Source organism: Neopsephotus bourkii, unplaced genomic scaffold (genome assembly GCF_033783945.1).
Source record: "Neopsephotus bourkii isolate Nb327-2 ecotype Australia unplaced genomic scaffold, CSIRO-AGI_Nbou_v1 NB_730, whole genome shotgun sequence".
In the NCBI taxonomy this organism is placed as follows: Eukaryota; Metazoa; Chordata; class Aves; order Psittaciformes; family Psittacidae; genus Neopsephotus; species Neopsephotus bourkii.
Window position 1 is genome coordinate 1,981,551 of NW_026901228.1, and position 21,665 is coordinate 2,003,215.

Here is a 21,665-nt window from a genome sequence, read left to right on the forward strand (position 1 = left end):
CAAATAAATAATAGGAAAACAAAATTCAAAACCAGGCAAAACAAAAATTACTTTTAAGGAACCCAAAGAACCTTGAATTTAGCTACAACATAAATGAAAAAGTAAAATGTGACTTTAAACATGATTTTTAATTTTAACATTGCGTTACTATATGCAAATCATCATTCACAACTCAACCTCTTATTATCCCAAGGTGAGAAAAAAAAGTAATTGAAGTCATTATACACCATGCTGTCAGCAATATGTGTACAGTACATATGCTATACAAGTATTAGTATTAACATAGAGCAAATATATAAAAATGAAACATGTCTAGATGACTGTTACTGTAGCTGAAAATACAGAGAGCAACATAGCAAAAGTAAAGAAGAGACTGAAATAGTAAAAAAAAAAAACAACCAAAACCAAGACATAGCTGGATCAATAGGTATATGACAAACTGTTTTTCTTTCTTTCTCAGAGGCAAAGTAAGCAGTGATGTATAATTGCAGCTAGTATGCAAGTTTTATCAAAACATTCTTAAACTCTTGATCAAAGGATATCCGCATTACAGCCTAGCCAGTAAATATTCAATGAAAAGTATATATACTCCTCTTTTGCAGGGTCTTCTCATCTCTTCCTTTGACAAACACTCTTCAAACATTTGTGCATTTAATTCTTGAACTACTACTAGTTTGAGATACAAACAGAATGAATGGTCTTCTATAATATAAAGTTAAAACCTGCTGACTTTGTTCAAATTCAAGACATTTATAACAAAGGTATTTCTAGTTGAAAAAGAAAGCTCTCATAGAACTAACATAATACTGTGAAATTCCTCTTGTAATAAAACTTGGGGAGCTCATTAAATACACCAGGAAATCATATGGAAAACATTTATGGCAAGACATATTGCCTGTCATGGTTACAACTGCCTTCTACTTTTAGGCAGTCTTCTCAATGCTCCAATTACTCTATGCTGCAGTGGGTTTTTTAATCAACCTTCAGCAAGTGCCAGTCAGGGGATTGCATGGTAAAGTCTCTTTCTTGTCCACAACTGGACCATGGATGTACCTTAACCTTTTCTTGAATAGAGGTTTGCTATAAGTTTTACATTCACTTATGAACTCTCATGTACTTACAGCATCTGTACAAGTCATGCATGTACTTACATAGAAACTGTTCATATTTGAAGATATTTCAACACAAAAGGAATGTCACGAGTAAGGTATAGCCTCACAGAAATATGAGCTGCAGGGAAGTTCCTCCATCAAGAACATACCCTTTTCCTTAAAAAATCCCATGACAAACACGTACACATGTGTACATGCTTTTGTACCACACAGACATGCACACAGTGTTTCTCTCCCGCCTACTGAAAATAAAGCTGACAAGAAAATCTCTCTTACTTATTTCACTCCTACAGGATTTATTGTTTCTAATTTATCCATGCCTCCACTTGCAAGTTGAAGATTTTTTTTATCACTTCTAGAGCAGTTCCATGACTTGTTCTCTCCCCATTTGTTCCCTACAGTCTTTAATCCTTATTACTGCACCAAAATTCTCAGTTTAGAAATGAAACAATTTATTTCTTCTGTATCCTTCACTTTTCAGTTTCCTCTGTTACCAAACTTACACTTTCTTTCAACCCATTGTATTATGAGCCTTTTAATTAATCTGCAAGACCACTGATATCTGTCTAATTTGCTTTTGAAATCATGCATCTGTTTACTGTGAGCAATTAACTATGCAGGATGACGTATTCATCATTATAGAAGAACTGATATTGTTCTAATGTAGAAATACAACACACACAACTTGAAGTCCTCAGAACAGTCAACATATCCAGCCTCAGGCAACTAATTTAACACTGTACATTGTCCTTTGAATTTCTCTTTCTGGGGACACCTAGGAAACGGAGGCTCTGAACTGTAGGCACACCGCATTGCACAAAGCTCTATGCAGAAAATAACCTAAGAAGAAATAAATTACTATCCTTTTAATTAGGCATCACAATGTAACCTTGTTTCTCCTTAAAGTTCTCAGCCATAGTCATGCAGCATTGCTCAAAAGCTCACTGAAGCATTTAAAAGCTCTCTATAAATTTAGTTGGCTTTAGATAAGGACCAATACGATTTATGTCTTCTACTGGTTTTGACTGTAAACTTGTAACAGAACTATTCTTCATTATATTTCTATAATGCCTAGTGTAAGGAGGTTATGACTTGATCACATTTATTTGCAGATGCTCCTAGTACTAATACACTAGACCACATTTATGAGCACAAAAAAAAAATATTACAGTAATACAAATAAAAAGATGGAATTATGACAACATGTACTTGTGATGAAGGTATAAAAGAAACAAAGGTGAGAAAGGGCAATATTTTGTACTAAAGAAATTGATACAGCACTGCCTATGTGACAATCAGTGACAATCTTGTGTACTTGAAGGTTGAAATTTTTTCCAACTTTCTTCATTGGTATCAGACAAGGTATAATCTATCCCTAAACCCTGCTTCTCTTGCATGAATGTATATGCAGTTAAGCAATAAGTGAGAAGGAAACAGAGAGGCAAATAAAGGTAATTATTAAAACAAATGACAGACTGATAGAAGAGATGGAACTGACTGTGAAACAAAAAGCACTCATTTCCCATGTGAATCTGCTATCCTGTTCACTTTGTTTTCAGTGGATTTGTTAAGTTACTGGAGCAATTCAGACATCTCTCATATGCTTCTAGTCTTATACACATCACTCCCAGACCATTAGTGAGTAGTACTGAATATATCCTTAAAAAATTTAGTATGTGAACGCTTAAAAGACAGTAACTATCTGTAAAATAATACTTCTTTAAAAGATATGCTCAGTCGTACATTTTTCAGAAAAGATCAGCACCTCAAAATACTAACATTCCCATAGTAAATTGTCTCACAGCCTTTCTTACTGAGCAAGAAGGACAATAATGGCGAGGGGGAGGAATGTTCTTTATATTACTAAAAATAATGCTAAGAATTAATAATCTATATTGTGTAGGACCTTATCTCCAAAGACAAATCATAGTATATTCTCTATCTTTTAAAACCCAACAAAGCATTAGTTGAAACTAGAGACCAACTTCACAAAACCTTCCTTTTTAGATGGCTTAATGACACAGTAAGGCTGTAATCCATTCCTAAACTGGTTAGCTGGAAAGCACAAGTTCTATTTCTAATATGCACCTAATATTTAGCATATTCAAGTTTAGAAAAAGTTTAAAATAAAACCCTTGAGATAGGAAGATAAGTGGAACCTAACAGTACAGGTTGATAAAAGGAGAGCATGTTCTTGCAGGCTTATAGTTCTTCTGTGTAATTATGGCTTTAGGATTGCCCTTTAGAACAGATAAACCTTATTCTCTATTGTCTTTACTGAATAATAATAGGAATTGATTATGTAAAAAGTTAGCATTCTCAACTGATCTGGCTGCGAGAGAGACAGGTGTTCCTGCTAAATGATAATAAACTCGGCCATTTCCTATTTCTTCTAAAAATCAGCCACTGATGAATTACAGACTGCTTTAAAAATATGTTAGCCTTTAGGTAATATGCCTCTCAGGGACCAGAGACAGACCTCATACATAGCATGGCCACATATGCAGGCTGGAAGGATAAAGCCTTTTTCCTGACACAGCAGCAGAACTTTTAGAAAAAACCTGTGAGTCTCCTGTTCCCTGAAACAATGAGTCTCATGGAGCATGAGATTATTTCACTCCTTCCTGAGGTCTTCTACTTACCAGTATCAGGTTGATAAAAATTATAAAATTATAAATAAGCTCCAGTTAAGAACTAATTTGGCACCAGAAAACCACAAGATATAGGGAACAACTGGACCTTGCGCTGAGACTGGCAAGGAAAACTGGGACATAGAGAGTTACACTTCTTCCTCTCTATCACCGTAACTGTCTTCAAATCTATCAAACAACTACTTGCTTCTCTTTCCTTTTCTCTAAGCCACCTTTGCTTTGTAAAGAAACAATTTGGAGGATTCTCTTAACAAAAAGTGGTGGACATACTAACCCAACAGTCAAAACAGACAACAGAAACACTAGTTCTATAGAAACACTATATTCTGCATGTGAAGAAATTCATTTTCTACTAAAGTTTCACTTACACTTCAAGTTCTGTTCTCAGTTTACCTAAAATGCTTCCTCACACTGAAGAGAAACTTGAATTTAATCTTTCTTTACCACCTTTTCTTCTGTTTCTTTTCCACAATAGATTTAATTAAAAAAAAAAAATCCCAAACTATATTCAAATAACTCTGCAAGATGAAAGTGAAAGGAACGTTCATTTCTGCTGAAAGGCATTATATTACGGATGTGCTTTGCTGCTTTTCCTTTTACTTGAGCTTGGATTATTCACCCTACTGTACAGCACAAGTGCAGTAAAAGCAGTATGGGGGATACTGTCAAAGTAAGAATAAACAATAAGTAAATAACTTAATCACTATGTTCAAAATGTTGCAATTCCTTGTTCATTTTTTTCTGTGGAAGACAAGTTTCTCACAGGGAGGAATCAGAACTGTTATCAACAAATAGTCTCTTTTGGGTATCAGCATTTCACTTTTTGGAAGGAAAAAAATGGAGACTAATACTACTTCTGCACAAGGCCATCTTTTCCTTTTTTGTTCTGTCTTCTTCAAGCCTTTTTCTTTTTTTTCATTTTTGTGTAATTCTATCTTTCAGACAGAAAGGAAGAGTCTCACTTTGTCCTAGAAAGCTAATACTCTTCCTTGGATTTTGGAAGCCTGTTTCATTACTTCCTACAGATGAGACCAAACTTTGACCAATGCATGTCCTGGGCAGTGGCTTTAAATATTTCTGAAGGAAAAACGTAACTTCATCTATCCAGAAGAAATGTTTAGCAGCACAGCTTTTCAGTATATTCTATTCTAACAATCCATCTCCATGCTTCACTCAATTATGCAGATAGAAAAGTAGGAAGAAATGATCACTGGGCCTTTAAATCCTATGAATTCTTGCCACTGTTGGCATCTGGCCTCACACAGAAACTCTGAGGTTAAAATTCATGTTATCACTTCAAAGACTAAGTAAGAGATTCAAACAAGATTTAAAATCCTTTAGCTTAATACTTGTTTTCGACAGTAAATATAGTTAGTCCAGATCAAAAGATCACATGAGGACAGGCAATGCCACAAACCCAAATATCAATGCTACTGAGAAAATTCCTAATTCAATTCGTTGAAATCCTATTGTCAGTATATGTCAGTCTTGGCTCCAGGTGAAACAGAAATTAAGCCTTATTGGCTAAAATTTCTTATTGAGAAAAACCTCCACACAATTATTTTTATGTATTTTTATGTAAAAATCCATAAATATATAAAAATGTTTACATAGAATCATAGTATAGTTAAGGTTGGAAAGGACCTTAAGATCATCTAGTTCCAACCCCCCTGTCATGGGCAGGGACACCTCACACTAACCCATGTCACCCAAGGCTCTGTCCAATCTGGCCTTGAAAGACTTTTAGCCTTACAGACTCAGAATTTTTTCACGTAAATCATCTGAATTGTGCAAGTAAAATTCAGAAGTGATTCCCTATGCTGTAGTTTTAGACTATTTTACCTATTAGAACGTATCACAAGAAATGTTGCACTCTTACCTTCTAGAGAGCATGTTAGATAAAAAGGAGGAAAGTCACTTGCAATACATGACCTTATATGAAGCAACAAGTTCTTCGTTTCATTATTTTGAAAATCCCAGTATGATACACAGAGATAGAAACTGTTCCAAACACCCATGTCCCATACAAACCACTTCATACTCTTCAAAGTTTAAGTAGTAGTCAGAACACTTATCTAGTTTCCAATGGATTTATAAAAGCTCAAGCTGTTGTTTCATTGCTTGAGGATGCTGAGAAAGGAATTGTGATAATCTTTTCTTTAAAAATAGATAATTATTCACCATACCTAGGCACTGCCATTGCTACCAACCAGACAACCACATCACACACAGAGCATTTCATATTTTCAGAAACCACACATTTACATGAGATAAGATTAAAGCTCTTCAAGTTTTTTACCCCAAGTCTAGGTCCTTGGATCTTGATTCCACTTCTGACTTTTACATCACAACTGTTGAGTAAAGCTATGTTCATAAGACTGCTATTTCACATCTCTCATTTTCAAAGACTACAGTTATTTCTTTTCCTGATGGGGATAAAATTTTCTGTTTAAGAAATAAGCCTAAATTCCTTTAGAGAAATACAGCCTACAAATACAACTATTTCATACCTTATTTTTATCGGAGAAGAAGTCAAAGTTATGATGTAGCTCGCATTTTTTATTAACAATTTCTATTTTACAGTATTATTTCTATAAAGTTAACAATGAGACTTATGAATACAAGCTTAACTCCTGAAGTGGTACCTAAATAGCTCCTCTGTTCCTTTACCAGTACAGATAAGAAATAGGAACTCAGGTTTGGACTACCAAACATGTTGCTAAGCTCTATGCTATGTAGGATTAACTTGGTAAAATATCTTAAAATGTGAACAATAAAAGCCAAGCAGCATTTTTAGTATTTTCAATTAGCTTATTAAAAGTAAAGCTCTTTATTTCTTCCTCCAATGATGCAAATACTCCAAAAGTATGTTTAAATAACTCATCAATGCAACTATCAAAGGGTAAGTGTGTATTATAGAAATGAGCCCCCAGATTAAGGATATATTGCGAAATGTATGCAAATGTGCATGACTTGAACCAATGAACTGTGGCCTGAAATGATGTCACAGAATGTGCAGCATTAAGTGGAAGGTTAAACCTACTTGCATCTCGGTTCATTAAACGTGGTTAAAGTGCAAATTCCCTCATTCTGACAGTAGTAATCACAAGGGTTCACTTTCTGGTCACAGCGCTGATTTTTAAACCCCACAGAGCATCTGCAGAATTTCAGTAAAATAGACCTATATAAATATTCTGCCTTTTGCTGAACAGAATTTAAACGCATTACATATAATGGCAAGACACACACACGTACACAGGCACACACCCACAGATAACAAAATTAATACTCTTTTTCACAGAAGGTCCAATCTGACTATGCTGAAAAGTTTGCTCATCACTCATAAAACAATGTGCCTACACTAACTGAGGATTCAGGAATCTAATGTTCTTAATGAAGCATTATTGGTAAATGTACTATACATTTGTATTGATTGATCCAGATTGCAATGGCCTTAAAAATGCTCATGACCTTTTTCTTGGCATTGTTAAGAGTGTTGGTGTATGCTGCAACATTTATGTATTGTAAACTCACAAATTAAGGTATTAAACTTTTTTTTACCTTGAGATCTATGGTGTTCTATATGAATTTTAAAAAGCATAAGTCAGTTTTATAAAGAAAAAGGGAAAATCACAGCTTCCAAAACAGCCATTCTAGATGTTTAAACAAATGAGTCACCAGGCTTAGTCATCATCTTTGCACTTCATATATTACATCTGTGACATTCTCCTTTTGCTGAGATTTTTAAGTCCTTCTAGTCCTCAACTAAAGACATTTAAGGAGATTCAAAGAACAGGTGTTAAAAGGGCTGGATCAAAATAATAATGAAAAAGAGGCACAGGCAACGAAAGCATTTTCAGCTGTATAAGGACTGCCATGCAGAACTGCATTCAACTGTCTCTAACCCCAAAGCTGCAAACATCTATTGACAACTTCTTTACAGTAGTACAGCTCCTACAGTTTTGCCCCTTTGCACATTCAGAAGTGCTTCAGCTCTCACAGGGAGGAAAAGTTGGTCCAACTTTACAGTGGTCATACTTTAAAATCTACGCAGTTCCCTAACTTCCCCAAGAGTCTGAACACAACAAGCACTCTCTTTTAAAATCACCTACCTCATACACATCAACAAAAGGAAGGGATGGCTGTATCTGTATTTACAAAGTTGTAATGCCAGATCCCTTTGGACAATAGCTTACTTATGTGACCCTAGACACTTGAGTCTAACTCTCTGTTTCAACACCTCAAATCTTCCTGGAGGATGCTCTGACCTCCAGGTTTTTCTGAAAAGTGGAAGACTAATCAACAATGAAGCTTTCCAGCAGTGCAGAAACAATCATAATGTTTATTAGGCAAATGTAAAGAAAAAAAAACCCCAACAAGGATTATGGCTAGGTAGCTCAGTGTAACTGAAAGCAGGAAAGAAATTAATTTCTTGCTACAATGGCTACTTCTGCATTTTATATTTAGCAGCTGGAAAAGAAGACACACCATAGCTCTCAAAAAAGGACTAGAACGTACGCCTTTCTACCTCTTAAAATGGTATTTCACTGTGTATAGACTACAGAATCACATTTCCTTCGGTATTTGACATCTGGGTTTAAGAAAAGCATCCTGAAATATTCTTTCAACCATGTTGCAAAAAGAGAGCAATCTTACCCCAGAGCAGCCAAGCTACTGTGAGCAGTGTGAAGGTTAGGGCAGAAACACGAGATATATAAGCATATCCTCAGACCCATAATGGAAATTAACACTGACATTATTCTTCCTATTTCCTAGCCACCAGGAGTGTATTTCCCGCTCTTCTGACCACCTTTACAGGAGAAAAAACTTAACACACCTTTGAAAAGCAGGGCAATAAGCCATCCTGTACCTCCATATTCTGTTCTGGAACAAATGCCTATATGGGTTTTGGATCTGGCCTGAAATTACTGTAAGTCTTAAACGATGTATCTTTGCATCTATATGCATCAAAATACATACCTTAGTTATATATTTCAGTATATAACATATTGCAAAAAGGCAAACGAATTATAGGTCATAGAACTAGCTAGAAAAAATACAGTAAGTTATGACTACAACCAGCCCATTATACATCCTGGAGAGAGAAAAAATACAGGCACATGCCTAATAATTTTGTTATTTTTTGGCACGCAAATACTTTAATGAGCAATTCAGGATACTCACAGACAGACAGGTATATTTGTCTCTGGATCCAGTTGACATGTACCACCATTGTAACAGTAGCCATCACACAACTGACAGGTAGAGGCAATCTTTCCATTAGTGCAACTGCCATGGTTAAAAAAACCCAAACAAATAACAATCAGTATTTTATTAATCTGGTGAATTCCTTTATAATTATCTATATACTAAAATAGTGATTTTGTGATGTGTGTGGCTTCCACTTTGAAAAGTTCCAGCCAGCAAGCTTATTACAAAAAATATTTTTTCTCCTTCCTTTTATGAAAATGAATTATACAAAATAATCACTCAGCAATATAGAAGTACATCTCACTACATGTTTTCATTAGCATAAAATCTATCTCAATCACTGTCATAGGCAATGCAGAATAAACAGATTTTGAGAGGCTGGTAAAACTTGGCTGTTAACTTGAAAGATTTCAGTTCTTCCAAGCAAAGACCCATTCAGTATCTTCCTACATTATGCTTCCCCCAGTGAGAAGTGCTCCAAAAGTTGGTTCAAAAAAGCAGGAACCAGAGAGTTTTGCCTGGGGAGTCACCAAGAAAAGGAACTGTTCTGATGTGATCAGTTCAGGAGCTAGCCACTGTGTAAGAGATTCAAAGGATAATGCAATATAATTACTATTAAATATATGATTTTGAACACAATCACACACACACCCCCTGACTTACTTGCATACTATATCATTACTGTCCTTGTTTATTATGCAGTGTCCCCCATGACATCTGATACACTTATCCACTTCACATTTTGGACCTTCAAATCGTACTGGACAGACACATTCTACACTTCCATCATCAGAAATGGTACATGATTCAGAATTCACACAATAATGGTGGCAAACATCTGTAAGCAACATGAAAGCTAATTACTAAAAGAAATTAAGGATTATCATAGAAAAAATACCTCACTTTTCTTTTATAAAGGTACTTTAATAAAACCAAAATGATAAATTAAGCTGGTGGCTCACGGGCAGCTACAAGAATCAAGAACTCTGCATAAACAGACACATAATATACTAAATGATGCAGTCCTGTGAAGTTAAACAGAAGGATAAACTCAGATTGTATTTCTTTCCTTCCAGATGTCTAACCATTTACGGCATCATCCCACATATTATAAAGACTACTGACAAAAAATGCAGAGCAAAGTTAATATATCTAATGGGACACTGGCTGAATAACAATCTTCTGATTCAACCACATTACCATTAACAGCACTATGCTAAACTGAAACGGAAACTATTTTGAAACAATTTTTGTAGTCATTTATCCATATATTAAAATTTCATTAAGTTCTAGTAACATATAAAAAAATAACCCATAATGTCTACAAAACCTACACCCCCCCCAAATTTACATTTAAATGAATTCTTCAAATAAATAAATAAATAAAAATGTTTGCAGGAGCATTCAAGTAGGAACAATTTTTTTGTTTGTTCTGGATAATCCTCAAGTAAATATTTTTTCTTAATCTATGTGCCTCTGCATGATTTACATATTATACTGTTTTCAAATACCCAGTTGTGTTTGCAGATAGTTATTTGTGGATCTATGCAGTTTGTTTAACACCAAATGGGAGGGAAGCACAATTATGGCTGGTTTTCCATTCAAAGGTTTCAATATATTTCATAAGTTTCCCAACCTATACATTCAGTTTGCTTCACGACAAATCCTATTTAAGATACACTAACCCTTTCCTTGTTTGACAGACAGACCATACAACTAAATACTTTTTGCATCTTGTAGATAATTCTAAACCAGATGTTTATATTAGCTGAGTTTGCTTCTATTTTGCTTAAATCTAGCCTTCTTCATCATATTCACTGAATTATGCACAAATGATGGCTTTTACATTTACTATTCTATTCTATATCAAGCAGTGTGCCAGTCCTTTATTTTAGAGTGTTATAGTCAAAGCAAAGCAGGAATAGCAAAAATAAGATTAAAATATAATTATGATCTCAGAAAAATATTCAGGTTTAGGTTAGGGTTGTGTCCTGTGTTCAGGAGTAGCAGTCATTTTTCTCCTTCTAAGTAGCTAGTGTACTGCTATGTTTTTTGACTTTCAGCCTGGGAACAATGCTGATAACACCAATGTTTTTAGCTGTTGCTTAGTAACGTTTATTCCAACCAAGGACTTTCTGAGTCTCTTTCTATCAGGGAGGAATGGAAACCGGGAGGAAGCAGAGACAGGACACCTGACCCAAACTAGCCAAAGGGGTATTCCATACCACAGCACGTCATGCCCAATATATAAACTAGGGGCAGTTACCCGGAAGACCCATATTGCTGCTCGGGTCGGGCTGGGTATTGATCAGCAGGTGGTTAGTGGTTGTATTCTCTTCCCTTGTTATTTCCGTTATCATTATTATTATTGGTGGTAGCAGCAGTGGTTTGTGTTATACCTTAGTTACTGGACTGCTCTTATCTCAACTTGCGGGAGTTACATTCTTTCAGTTCTCCTCCCAGTCCCTCCGACAGCAGGGGAAGGAAGACGGGGGGGCTGGGGGGAGTGAGCAAGCAGCTGCATGGTTCTGAGTTACCGGCTGGGCTTAAACCACGACAGGTTGCTAGTGAGTCACCATGTTGAAGAGATATGAGGAAGACAAACTGTAATTTTGAAATCAGTGGCCAAAAGAAGAAACTCAGGATTATGTTCAAATGTCTTGAATTAGTGATCCTCACTAAGACAATGCATGGAGAGAAAAGAAAGATTAATGGAGTAAGAACAGAAGGCCTGTTGGTTGATAATCTTCTTTTTCTCCTCCTCTATAAAATAAAAAACTTAAAGAAAATTCCAAAAAGTGAGAAGAGCTTTTCTGAAGGCATGGAAACTTTTGAATAACTATCTCAATGAGAGTGATGCGTCATTGTAATGAAGAATTAGGAGAACTTCAGCTGCAGAAGATAGAATCTTGAGAATGAAAGAAGAATACTACTAAGAAATCCTGACTTTTAATACCAGGATGGAGCAGAAACCTTACTCAAGGTGATCACTGATGGAACAAGATGAAGGAATATAGAGGTGTGAAATTCTGACTCCTTTGTCAGTATGAATAATTTTGGAGCTAAATTTAGCAACGTATGCCAAAAAAAAAAAATATTTAAAAAATCATTCTACTCATGTTGAACATCCATTTTGTAGAACTTTCATAATAAAATCCAGATTTAATAGTCTGTGGAGATTACTTACAATACTGACATCTGTCTCCAGTGTACTCAGGCAAGCAGTTGCAAAAGGGTTGGTTCCCTGCAGTGACACTGCAGGTCCCTCCATTTTGACAAAAATGCCCGCAGACCGTCTGATTGCAGTTAGGTCCTGTAAAACCCAGCGCGCAATTGCAGGTAGGCCTCCCTATTCAAAACAAAGAAAACTGTTTTATGACAAAAAAAATCAATAAACATAACCCAAATAATCACTTTTAAAATGATAACTTTTAAAAATACGGACTTCTCAAAAACTGCATTTATGCATATTACACTTGTGAATGTATGGTCATTTACTCTATTTGGAAATTATTTTAAAACAGTCTTAACTAGTAATTTAAGATAAGATTAAGCTCTTTATATCCTCCTGCCAGGTTGGGTTCCTCCACTTGCAGGGGATAAACATTTGTATAATCAACATTGATACTCTTCAGAATAATATTCTCAAACCTACAAACCTTTATATATCATCACAAGAATATACAAATACTTACTAAAGAGCCAGCTTTACACAACAGTTTTTAATAAAACACAAACATCTGGGCCTGTTTTGCTATCCTATTCCCTCAGTTAGTAAACACTTTAACACAAAAATTGCTGTCTTGCATCAAACCAAACATGCCTGTAACTTCAATATAGTGTCTGAAAAGTACTGAACACTCAGGGATGACCATTTGCACACAATGAACTCCTATCTTGTGCTTCTTTTCAAATGTTTTTTAAAAAGTGTTTAAAACCTGATGCATTGTCCTATGATTATTCCCTATTGCAATTTTTCTTTCCTTTTTTTTCCCCCATGTCTAAAGGATTTATAGCTTTGTTGCAATTCCACTGTTTATTAAACTCTTCCACTTTGCCCTGACCTTTTTCTTAACACTTACATAGTCAAATGAATACACATTTCAGAGTTACATAAAAATTCTCTCTCATCTTCACACTGATTACCAGGAAATCCTAACTGCTGCCTGATGTAGTGATGCAATATGATTAGGTGATTCCTTGCTGTCTTTTGTCTCATTGTTTCCTCATTTTAATACAATGTCTGGTGTAGGTATCCACAACTACATTCACATTTGCCTCCTGATATCTGTTACCACAGCTGCATCTAAACCACTGAAATGTGTAGCCCTTCTGACCTATTCTTTTAATTACTTCTCTATTTAGTTGGCTGCCTCATTAAATTAATGTAGATTATACGAAATATTCCATAAACCCCACAAATTAATTTTCTTCTGGTCTGGTTTCTCTTCTTTGTTTTCATACTATACAATCATTTAATGTAAATGAAGCACCTCCATTTTTCCTACTCTTTCCAATTCATGCTGAATGATTCTTTTCCCTTCACTTACTTCTTACTTGTCTTATATGAAACTCTTCACGCAATTCTTTTCCAGATTTTCTATTTTAAGCTATGCTAATTTAAAGTGTTTTGCAAATCATTCTAAAGGCCATGAGATCAGTTAGTCTCTTCCTCTAATGAGTACAGCAGGAACAAAACCATTGACTTAAAAATAGCTCCAACTAGTTTAATATGCATCAGCCTAGTTACTCATATCTGCCCCTTGTGATCTAAACATTAAATCAAAGATGTTGAACTCAGATGTTAGCTCAGAACTCTTTTTGTTTTTCCCCTTGTATACACTTATATTTAAATTTCTGCCCCCAAGCCATGGGGTTTCATATAACCCTGCATCTGAATCAGTGTTTCAATACAAAAGATAAAATAAAACATTAATAGAACATAGATCTGGAGGTCCAAAATCACTTTTTATTATTCATACTGCTCTATTTTTTAAAATGATGGGGAAATCATGTTTTCCCAGTTTATAGAAAAGATTATTCTATTCTTTGCTAATGCAGGCTTATAAATATGCCAAAGTGATGACCGTTATATGAAAATTTAATACAGTATAGACTAAACCCCATTTTTGTCACTCAATTTAACATAACTTTTAGTAATGTTAATAGTTCATTGCCTATTTATACACAGACTGTTGGCATCTAAAAAAAATCTATTACTGACATTTTAATCTGCCTTATAAATTATTTTTGATACAAAATGGTCCCAGGAACAGTTTAATAAAACTGGAGTATTAAACAATGAGAAATAATGCCATGAGGTTTTGTATTATATCAGAATATAGATTTATGTTTGCAAAGGAAATAGTGATGTTAACCAAGATGTCGCATATCCTACCTAATTACTATTTGTAGTCTCAAGCACAACACCTTTACTATGAAGAAAGGTTGAGAGAATTTGGCTTGTCCACCCTGAAGAAGAGATGACTCCAGTGAGATCTTAGACTAAGCCCTCCGGCCGTCTCTAAAGGGTGCCTGCAAGAAATCTGGAGAGGGACTTTTTACAAGGGCATGCAGGGATAAGACAAGGGGGAATGGCTTTAAATGTAAAGAGAGTACATTTGGATTAGATATTAGGAAGAAGTTCTTTACTGTGACAGTGATGAGGCACTGGAACAGGTTGCCTGGATGCGTGGATGCACTAGAAACTGTGGATATCCTATTCCTGGAAGTGTTCAAGGCTAGATTGGATGGAGCTTTCAGCAACCTGGTCTAGCGGAAGGTGTCATTGCCCATAGTAGGGGGTTGGAACTAGATGATCTTCAAGGACCCTTCTAACCCCAAACATTGTACGATTCTGTGATTTACACTGGTCATGAAGTTTTGGGATTAAAGCTATATAGGGACAGAAGTAAAATTGCCTAATTCCTGACCTTCACCACAGGAAAATGTTCACAACACATTACATTATAGAAAAATATTAATAAGGAAAGTGATTTACGGAAAGCTAAAATGCTCCAAATTCAGCTGATCATCTTTTGGTGTACTTTATGCAAAACTGAGCAAAATTATTTTCTGAAAGAAAATACACCAAAACATCAGGATTGAGCCCTTCCTTCTTAAGTGCAATCCTCAACTGGATTTATTGTATGAGACAGTCTTGTTTTTCTCTGCCTATTATAGATCAGGATCCTACCTCTCACCTATCCTCCTCTTTAGTTTCTTCCCTAACCTAATAATCCCAATGAAAAAACTCTTGTTTTCATTACCTATGTTGAAAAATGTTGACTGCCAAAGTGTCCAGGAGGACACGGTGCAGCACATTTTCAGCATCTCATGTGTAAATGTTTAATTTCAAAACCATAGTAATAATATCTAGAGAAGCAGCAGCACACCTTGTTTTTTCTATTCAGGATTTCTCCACTTATTCGTTTACAATGAATGTGCATGCATTTAGCTATTTACTGTCTCTAAGTTAGTTCTTGGATACCCTGAGTTTCGCACATTATATATATATATGCAAGTGGAAATACAATGCATGTTGGTCCTTTATTGATGTCAACATATTGAATATTTTATATTTAAAATAATTCTATATAACAACTCTAAGAAGTTGTTTGCAGAGAATACATTAAAGGATTTCTGGTAAGACATATAAAACAAGTAGCAAAAATAATAATGAAAATTCTGCAGGGAAGCTATATACTTGGAAGTCATTATTATCTCATGATTCTCTGTGTAACCTGTCTCTTAAAAAAATATACAATTTAATCTTAATTCCAGAGCTGATACAAATTGAAAAAAACTTACAAGATTCTCACATATTTTTTCAAATTTAGTAAATATATTTACAGAATTTAGTAAATTAAAGGAGAATACTTTATGGTGGCCCTTCTATGAAGTTATTTTGGCAATAATCCAGGAACAAAGTAAGTTTTTGGCATGAAGATGAAATGCAGTTTCCCCCTTTCTTACAAAACAAAATCATCCATAAGAAAATGACAGGGATAAAAATCCTATAAAGTTCAATTAGGTTTTGATTACAGAGGCTGCGGGTACTCCTGGTTTGTCAATATAATTTGCTATATAATAGCAAATAACTTTTCAAATAATCTTCAAAAATAGTTAATAAATATTTTAGTGCATTCTCTCATCTAGCTGCTTTCTTTTGAGAATCTAATAATATATCTTAAACTCCTATTTACATTTTGTAAAGAACAGAACAATAAGGAGATAAGCTCTGATTCATGCTATTCCCTAAACCATGTATTTTGCATGACTGCATATGGTATTTTGCAATTAAAATAAAAAAATAATAGGGGAAAAAAGCTCTATTTTTGTCAGCTTTCTGAAAGTTTTGAAAAAAACATCTTCCATATGAATGCACCAAGACACAGATTACTTCTTCCAGTCAATGGTAAGTTCACTACCAGCAATGTGTGTAAGTTTTTGTGTGTGAATTTAAACGCATATTTCCCTTGATGTCACTGTTAAAGAAAATAGTGCGGCAGAGTAACAGCCTACTATATGTAGTATCCTGTCTTCTGGAGTAATTATCAGCAGCTTGTAGGAATCACAATTATTAATTTCTGTGAACCTTAATTAACTTTACCAAATCAACAACATCATAGAAACATCATCACAGAATAGTTTGGGTTAGAAGGGGCCTTAAGATCATCTAGTTGCAACCACCCTGCCAAGGGCAGGGACAACTTCTACTAGACCAGGATGCTCAAGGCCCTGTCCAACCTGGCTTTGAACACTTCCAGGGATGGGACGTCCACAGTTTCTCTGGGCAACCTGTGCCAGTGCCTCACCACCCTCACATTCAGAAGTACAGAACTTCTTCCTAATATCTAATCTAAACCTTCCCTCGGTCAGTTTAAAGGCATTCCCCCTTGTCCTATCCCTACATGCTCTTGTAAAATGTCCCTCCTCAGCTTTCTTGTAGTGTCTCTTTAGGCACTGAAAGGCTGCTCTAAAGTCTCCCTGAAGCCTTTTCTTCTCCAGGCTGAACAAGTTCAACTCTCAGACTTTCTTCACAGGTAAAGTGCTCTAGCCCTCTGATCATCAAGGCCTCCTCTGGACTCGCTCCATTAAGTGGAGAGAGCCTGTACTACTGTACATAATTAGGAAGTGATCTGATTGAAATCAATCTCAATAGATATACATTGTCTCCATGTTGTGAAAAACAGTGAGGAAAGAAAAATCTTTAAATATGCTAGAATAGTCTCAAAGGCCCCTCTTAAGAGGGCTGGTTCTGGTGGTTCTGTGGGTTACCCTGAGATCAGCTGTGCACTGGTCAGACAGACCAACTGTCCTTCACATCTGGCTAAATACCAGCTCTTGCCCCTCCCCACATTCCCTGTCCCAGTAAGAAAATAATGTAGCATCCCCCTTTGAGACTACTGGGAATGATAAGACGTTAGCAAAGCAGAGTTCTTCACTGCCAGTGTCTTCACTCTGTGCCATCATGCCCCCAGATCAACTTGTTTTGCTTATAAAATATAAATATAATATATATTAACATATAAAACCAAATATATAGAGATTATATATATAAGATAAAATAATATCTACTTTACCTAAAATAATTTTTTGAAGAATATTTTATCAATTTTCATTTAGTAGAAAGAATTTTTTACTCATTTTGATACAAACATCACCAGTTCTATACGGTTAGATATACTCTTCATACTGTAACTATAGTACAAATATGTATTCATCTAATTTTGTAAATTAGTTAGATCTAGTTATTGTTTTCAAGACATTTTGTAAACTATTGCCCCAGCATTTTCACTTTAGACCATAAGGAAAGTAAGTGCATTTTTATGGTAACTAATTTTTTTTCCAAATTCCCATAAATTTGGCCTAGTGGAAAGTGTTCATTATTATACCCCAAACTTTTAATTACATGTCTCAGATATGTACATTTAATTAACTGATGACATTATTTCTCTGTCCAATTATTGTATTTCAATACAACTGTCATAAACTCACAAATTTTAATTAAAGTTGCCCCAATCTCTAGCTATATAATGTTAACATAGGAATTTGCCAAAAGGCTTAGCAGTGAATAAACCAACAGTGAATAATCCCTGAATTGCCAGTGGGATTTGTTTAACTAATTAACATTTGTGTGCAGATAATGAGGTTCTGCAACTTAACACATCCAGTGAAGATTTAGCACAATCCTGTTTTAAAAAATGAGTAATACTCTGCAATTTACTTAATTAGTTATCACATTACTATTGTGTATTAGGTAGTGAAAGAGAACAGCATTTACACATTGACTAGAGCACACACACTCACTAGAAGTGTATTTCACATGCTGGATCATTTTATTGACATCAGAATATGATGAAAATTTTGTTGTGAGGATACCTTCTCCTAGCTTTTTAAGCCAGAAGTCAAGAGTAGGGCTTTTGACTCCTAGGAAAGCCTCCCAGGAGTGAGGACTCTCAGAAGCTCATCTCCTTAAATTTACTGGCAGTCCCAAAGTTTTCTGAAGGGCATATGTGTAGAATGACACTCATTAGACAGACAGCATCAAAGCTGTTTGGGTTGAATAACATATTGGAATTAATGAGGGCAATCAGAGCTTCTAAGAAAGAGTCAAGCAAGCTGCAATTATTACAGGCCATTTATATCTTGCAGACAGGATTTGGATTGGTACTTGCACACATATAGCTTCTGCAGCTTCCAGAAGGAAAAGCTTCAGCATTTTGAACAAAAATTAATTAAAAGAAAAAAAAAGAAAAAAAAAGAAAAAAGACATAAAATTGGGAAAACAGGTGCAACCTGATTGCACAGTTTAGCAGGACAGTTTGATGAGCCTATTGTATAATGCATCAAAAGCTTTTGGAGGATCTGGATGTGAGCACTGTAGTACAAAAAGTGGTATATGCTGATAGCTTTCTACAACCATTAAGGAAAAACCGAGCAATTGCTGGTAATAGAGAAACTTTTTATTCCTACATGTAGCGATGTGGATGAATAAAGGAGCATACAATAATGACTCCCATATGAACCTGACAAAGCAGAGCAACTATGCCTTGAAGCCTGAGACAACGAGAAGGATGCGCGTGAATGAGTGCTGCTCTGCTCTGGATTTCACATCCTCAGTCCAAACCGTGAAAGATTTGCACAGCCCCTGCAGCTAAACATGTACTCACTGAATCCAGTAAGTGAATGACATGCTTTGCACAGTGCTGTATTTGACTGGAAAGAGGAAAGAGTTGTGGCAAAAACACTAGAGAAATTCAGCTTTGTTGACTTAATTACAGCTTTCAATGCTTTGGGGAAGTCCAGTTTAGCTTCCTTCTATAACATTTATAATGGCTTTAGTACATCATGGATTAGATTAAACTAGGATAAAGGAACATCTCACTAACATGCTAGTTTACTTCAGTAACATACTATTTATGGCCAGATATAGACAAGAAACACAGTCTAATAAGAAATACAGATTTCTCTTTAATAGAATATTTACAGGGTCCAAGAGCTAGGCATGCAAGGAAGATGAGATGTGGATCAATTTGAAAATTTTATCTGGAATGCTGGATGGATTCATATTGATTTAGAAAGATATGCAGTCATTTTCCACAGCTCCAGCACATGAAAGTTATGGCAAAAGCTTCAAGGCATGGCTACTTTCAAGAGCTGGAAACAGCAGATAGGAAATCTGGCTATTTTGAAATACGAGTTTTAAAAATTTGATGAAACTGGGAAAGAAAGCACAGCAGAAACATATTCCTATCTGCAGGTATGAGTAAGAGTCATCAGAACCAGTTCTGTGTCAGTCTTGGTTCATAATGGCTTGGCACACTTTGGCCATGTGTGGTACAGTAAACTTTAGTTGCAGTTAAAGGTCTGTATTCCCAAAAATCAGACAATTGAACAATGAAATGTGGACTGTGGAGATACCCACACTGGCTCTCCTGCTGCATTTTTTGTACAGGCACATTATCCTAAGACCAGCAGAAGTAAGGCTAATGGCTGCATCTCCAGACCCTCTGTAGCAGCTAGGCCATTATTAACTATTTGGACGGAATAGTGAAAAACCCTAGTAGACTACTTATTTCAGCAAGGCTGAGAGATTTCAGAGCCTGGATTTAGCAGGAAAATAAAAAATAAAAATATCCAGGAGACAGCACAGCTGTGTAAGCAAGCCAAGTGCTAGCTGCCTGGTAAAGAAAAAAATGAGCTGCTGGAAGTGAATGAACCCTATGGCTATTGCCAGAAGAAAAGGATTAAATAAACCCCTGGGGTCTCTGCAGGATTCAGAATGGAGCTAAGTTCCAGGAGTTAAGTTATTAATTTTATGAAGCCTTTTAACCCCACAAAAGAATCAATTAAGTGCCAGACATATAAAGATGTGGGAGTAAACATCCTCTCTTCCTCTCTTCAGATGACAAGGAAGTTCTGCAAGTCATTTAAATCAACCAGGACTCACTTTCATACAATTGCATGTCCTCACTAAGCATGCATTGATTTCACTTCCTGACAAAAGTCTCTGCTCATCGTTTGTGTCAATAGCTCCATCAGCTGCTAGAATCACTTTCAAGTATAATTAATGAACTTCAACGCAAGTAATTTTCATTTTCTAATATTGAGTTATTGTTACTGATGATAACTATAAACATTATTAACGCTCAAATAATCAGAACTGAAAAATCCTTTTTGGCATACAACAGGTTACTAGATTTGCATTCACTTAGATTTTTGCTATCACATCTCAATAAATGAGGTTCCAGAGAAGGCAGCAAGTGAAGCAAAACTCCTAAATTACATAAGCTAATTAGTAAGCAGTGATGAGGAAAACATTTAAGATCTAAACTCCCTCTGTCACAGAGACTAAGAAACATAACTCTTCCTTACAGGGAGCTCTCTCTGTGCTAAATAGTTAAAATTCCTCTTTTAAAAGTCAGGTGTTTGTACTTTTCTGTCAGAGATCAGTGTTGATCACTTCATCGCACAGGACAAAAACGATTCACACTACATTCAGCAGTTGACAGGCTTCTGAGAAGAGACTAGGCAGCAAACTGATTCAGCTCTTCTAATTTGAATCAATATTTAAATATTCCTTGGAGCAGAAAACAGAATCCATCTCCTCCTTTCTCACAGAATTACTAGATTTTAGAGTACTTCTTATCACACTTTCCCTCTCTAGCCCAAATACTGATTGCATTATACATGCTAGAACAGCTTATGTATTAGGGACAAAGATCAACTGTCAGATACCCACTTTTTGACAGCTAGGATAATCTCCCTGAAGATAAGAGATGTATGTTTAAATTCCCTCAGGACAACAAAGGATCTGAGTTCTGATCAACCAAATCTCCCTGAGAATTAGACGAGTAAAATGCCTATTCCATGAATCCCAGTAAGACAAAGGTAAAAGATTGAGGTCACACAACTCTATAATTTAAGGAAATATCTCTGTGTATGCACAAAACAGTTTAGAGAGAGAATTGAGATAAAGAGAAAACAAGATGTGTGGGATTGTTCCAGACAAAGTTTGACTGGATCTTATGTTTTACAATTCCATTACTACACCTCAAGGTTTGCATCTTTATACCGAATGCTTATTTATATGCTCCCTTTCTGGAATGCAGCTTAATTCATCTAAAACACCAACACACACAAATGAAAAGAACTAATGATTATAAAGTACATACACGATCTATAC

At 35.5% G+C, this 21,665-nt stretch overlaps 1 protein-coding gene across 1 annotated transcript in view; it reads right to left on the reverse strand.

The window, feature by feature from the left end:
• Positions 1-21,665, reverse strand: part of LRP1B (LDL receptor related protein 1B) — a 739,603-nt gene that overhangs the window by 13,147 nt on the left and 704,791 nt on the right. The window contains exons 83-85 of the mRNA XM_061354354.1: positions 12,162-12,323; positions 9,638-9,812; positions 8,948-9,052 (exon numbers count right to left, since the gene is read on the reverse strand). Coding sequence (XP_061210338.1) covers positions 8,948-9,052; positions 9,638-9,812; positions 12,162-12,323 — 442 coding nt within the window. The remainder of the gene's footprint in view (positions 1-8,947; positions 9,053-9,637; positions 9,813-12,161; positions 12,324-21,665) is intronic.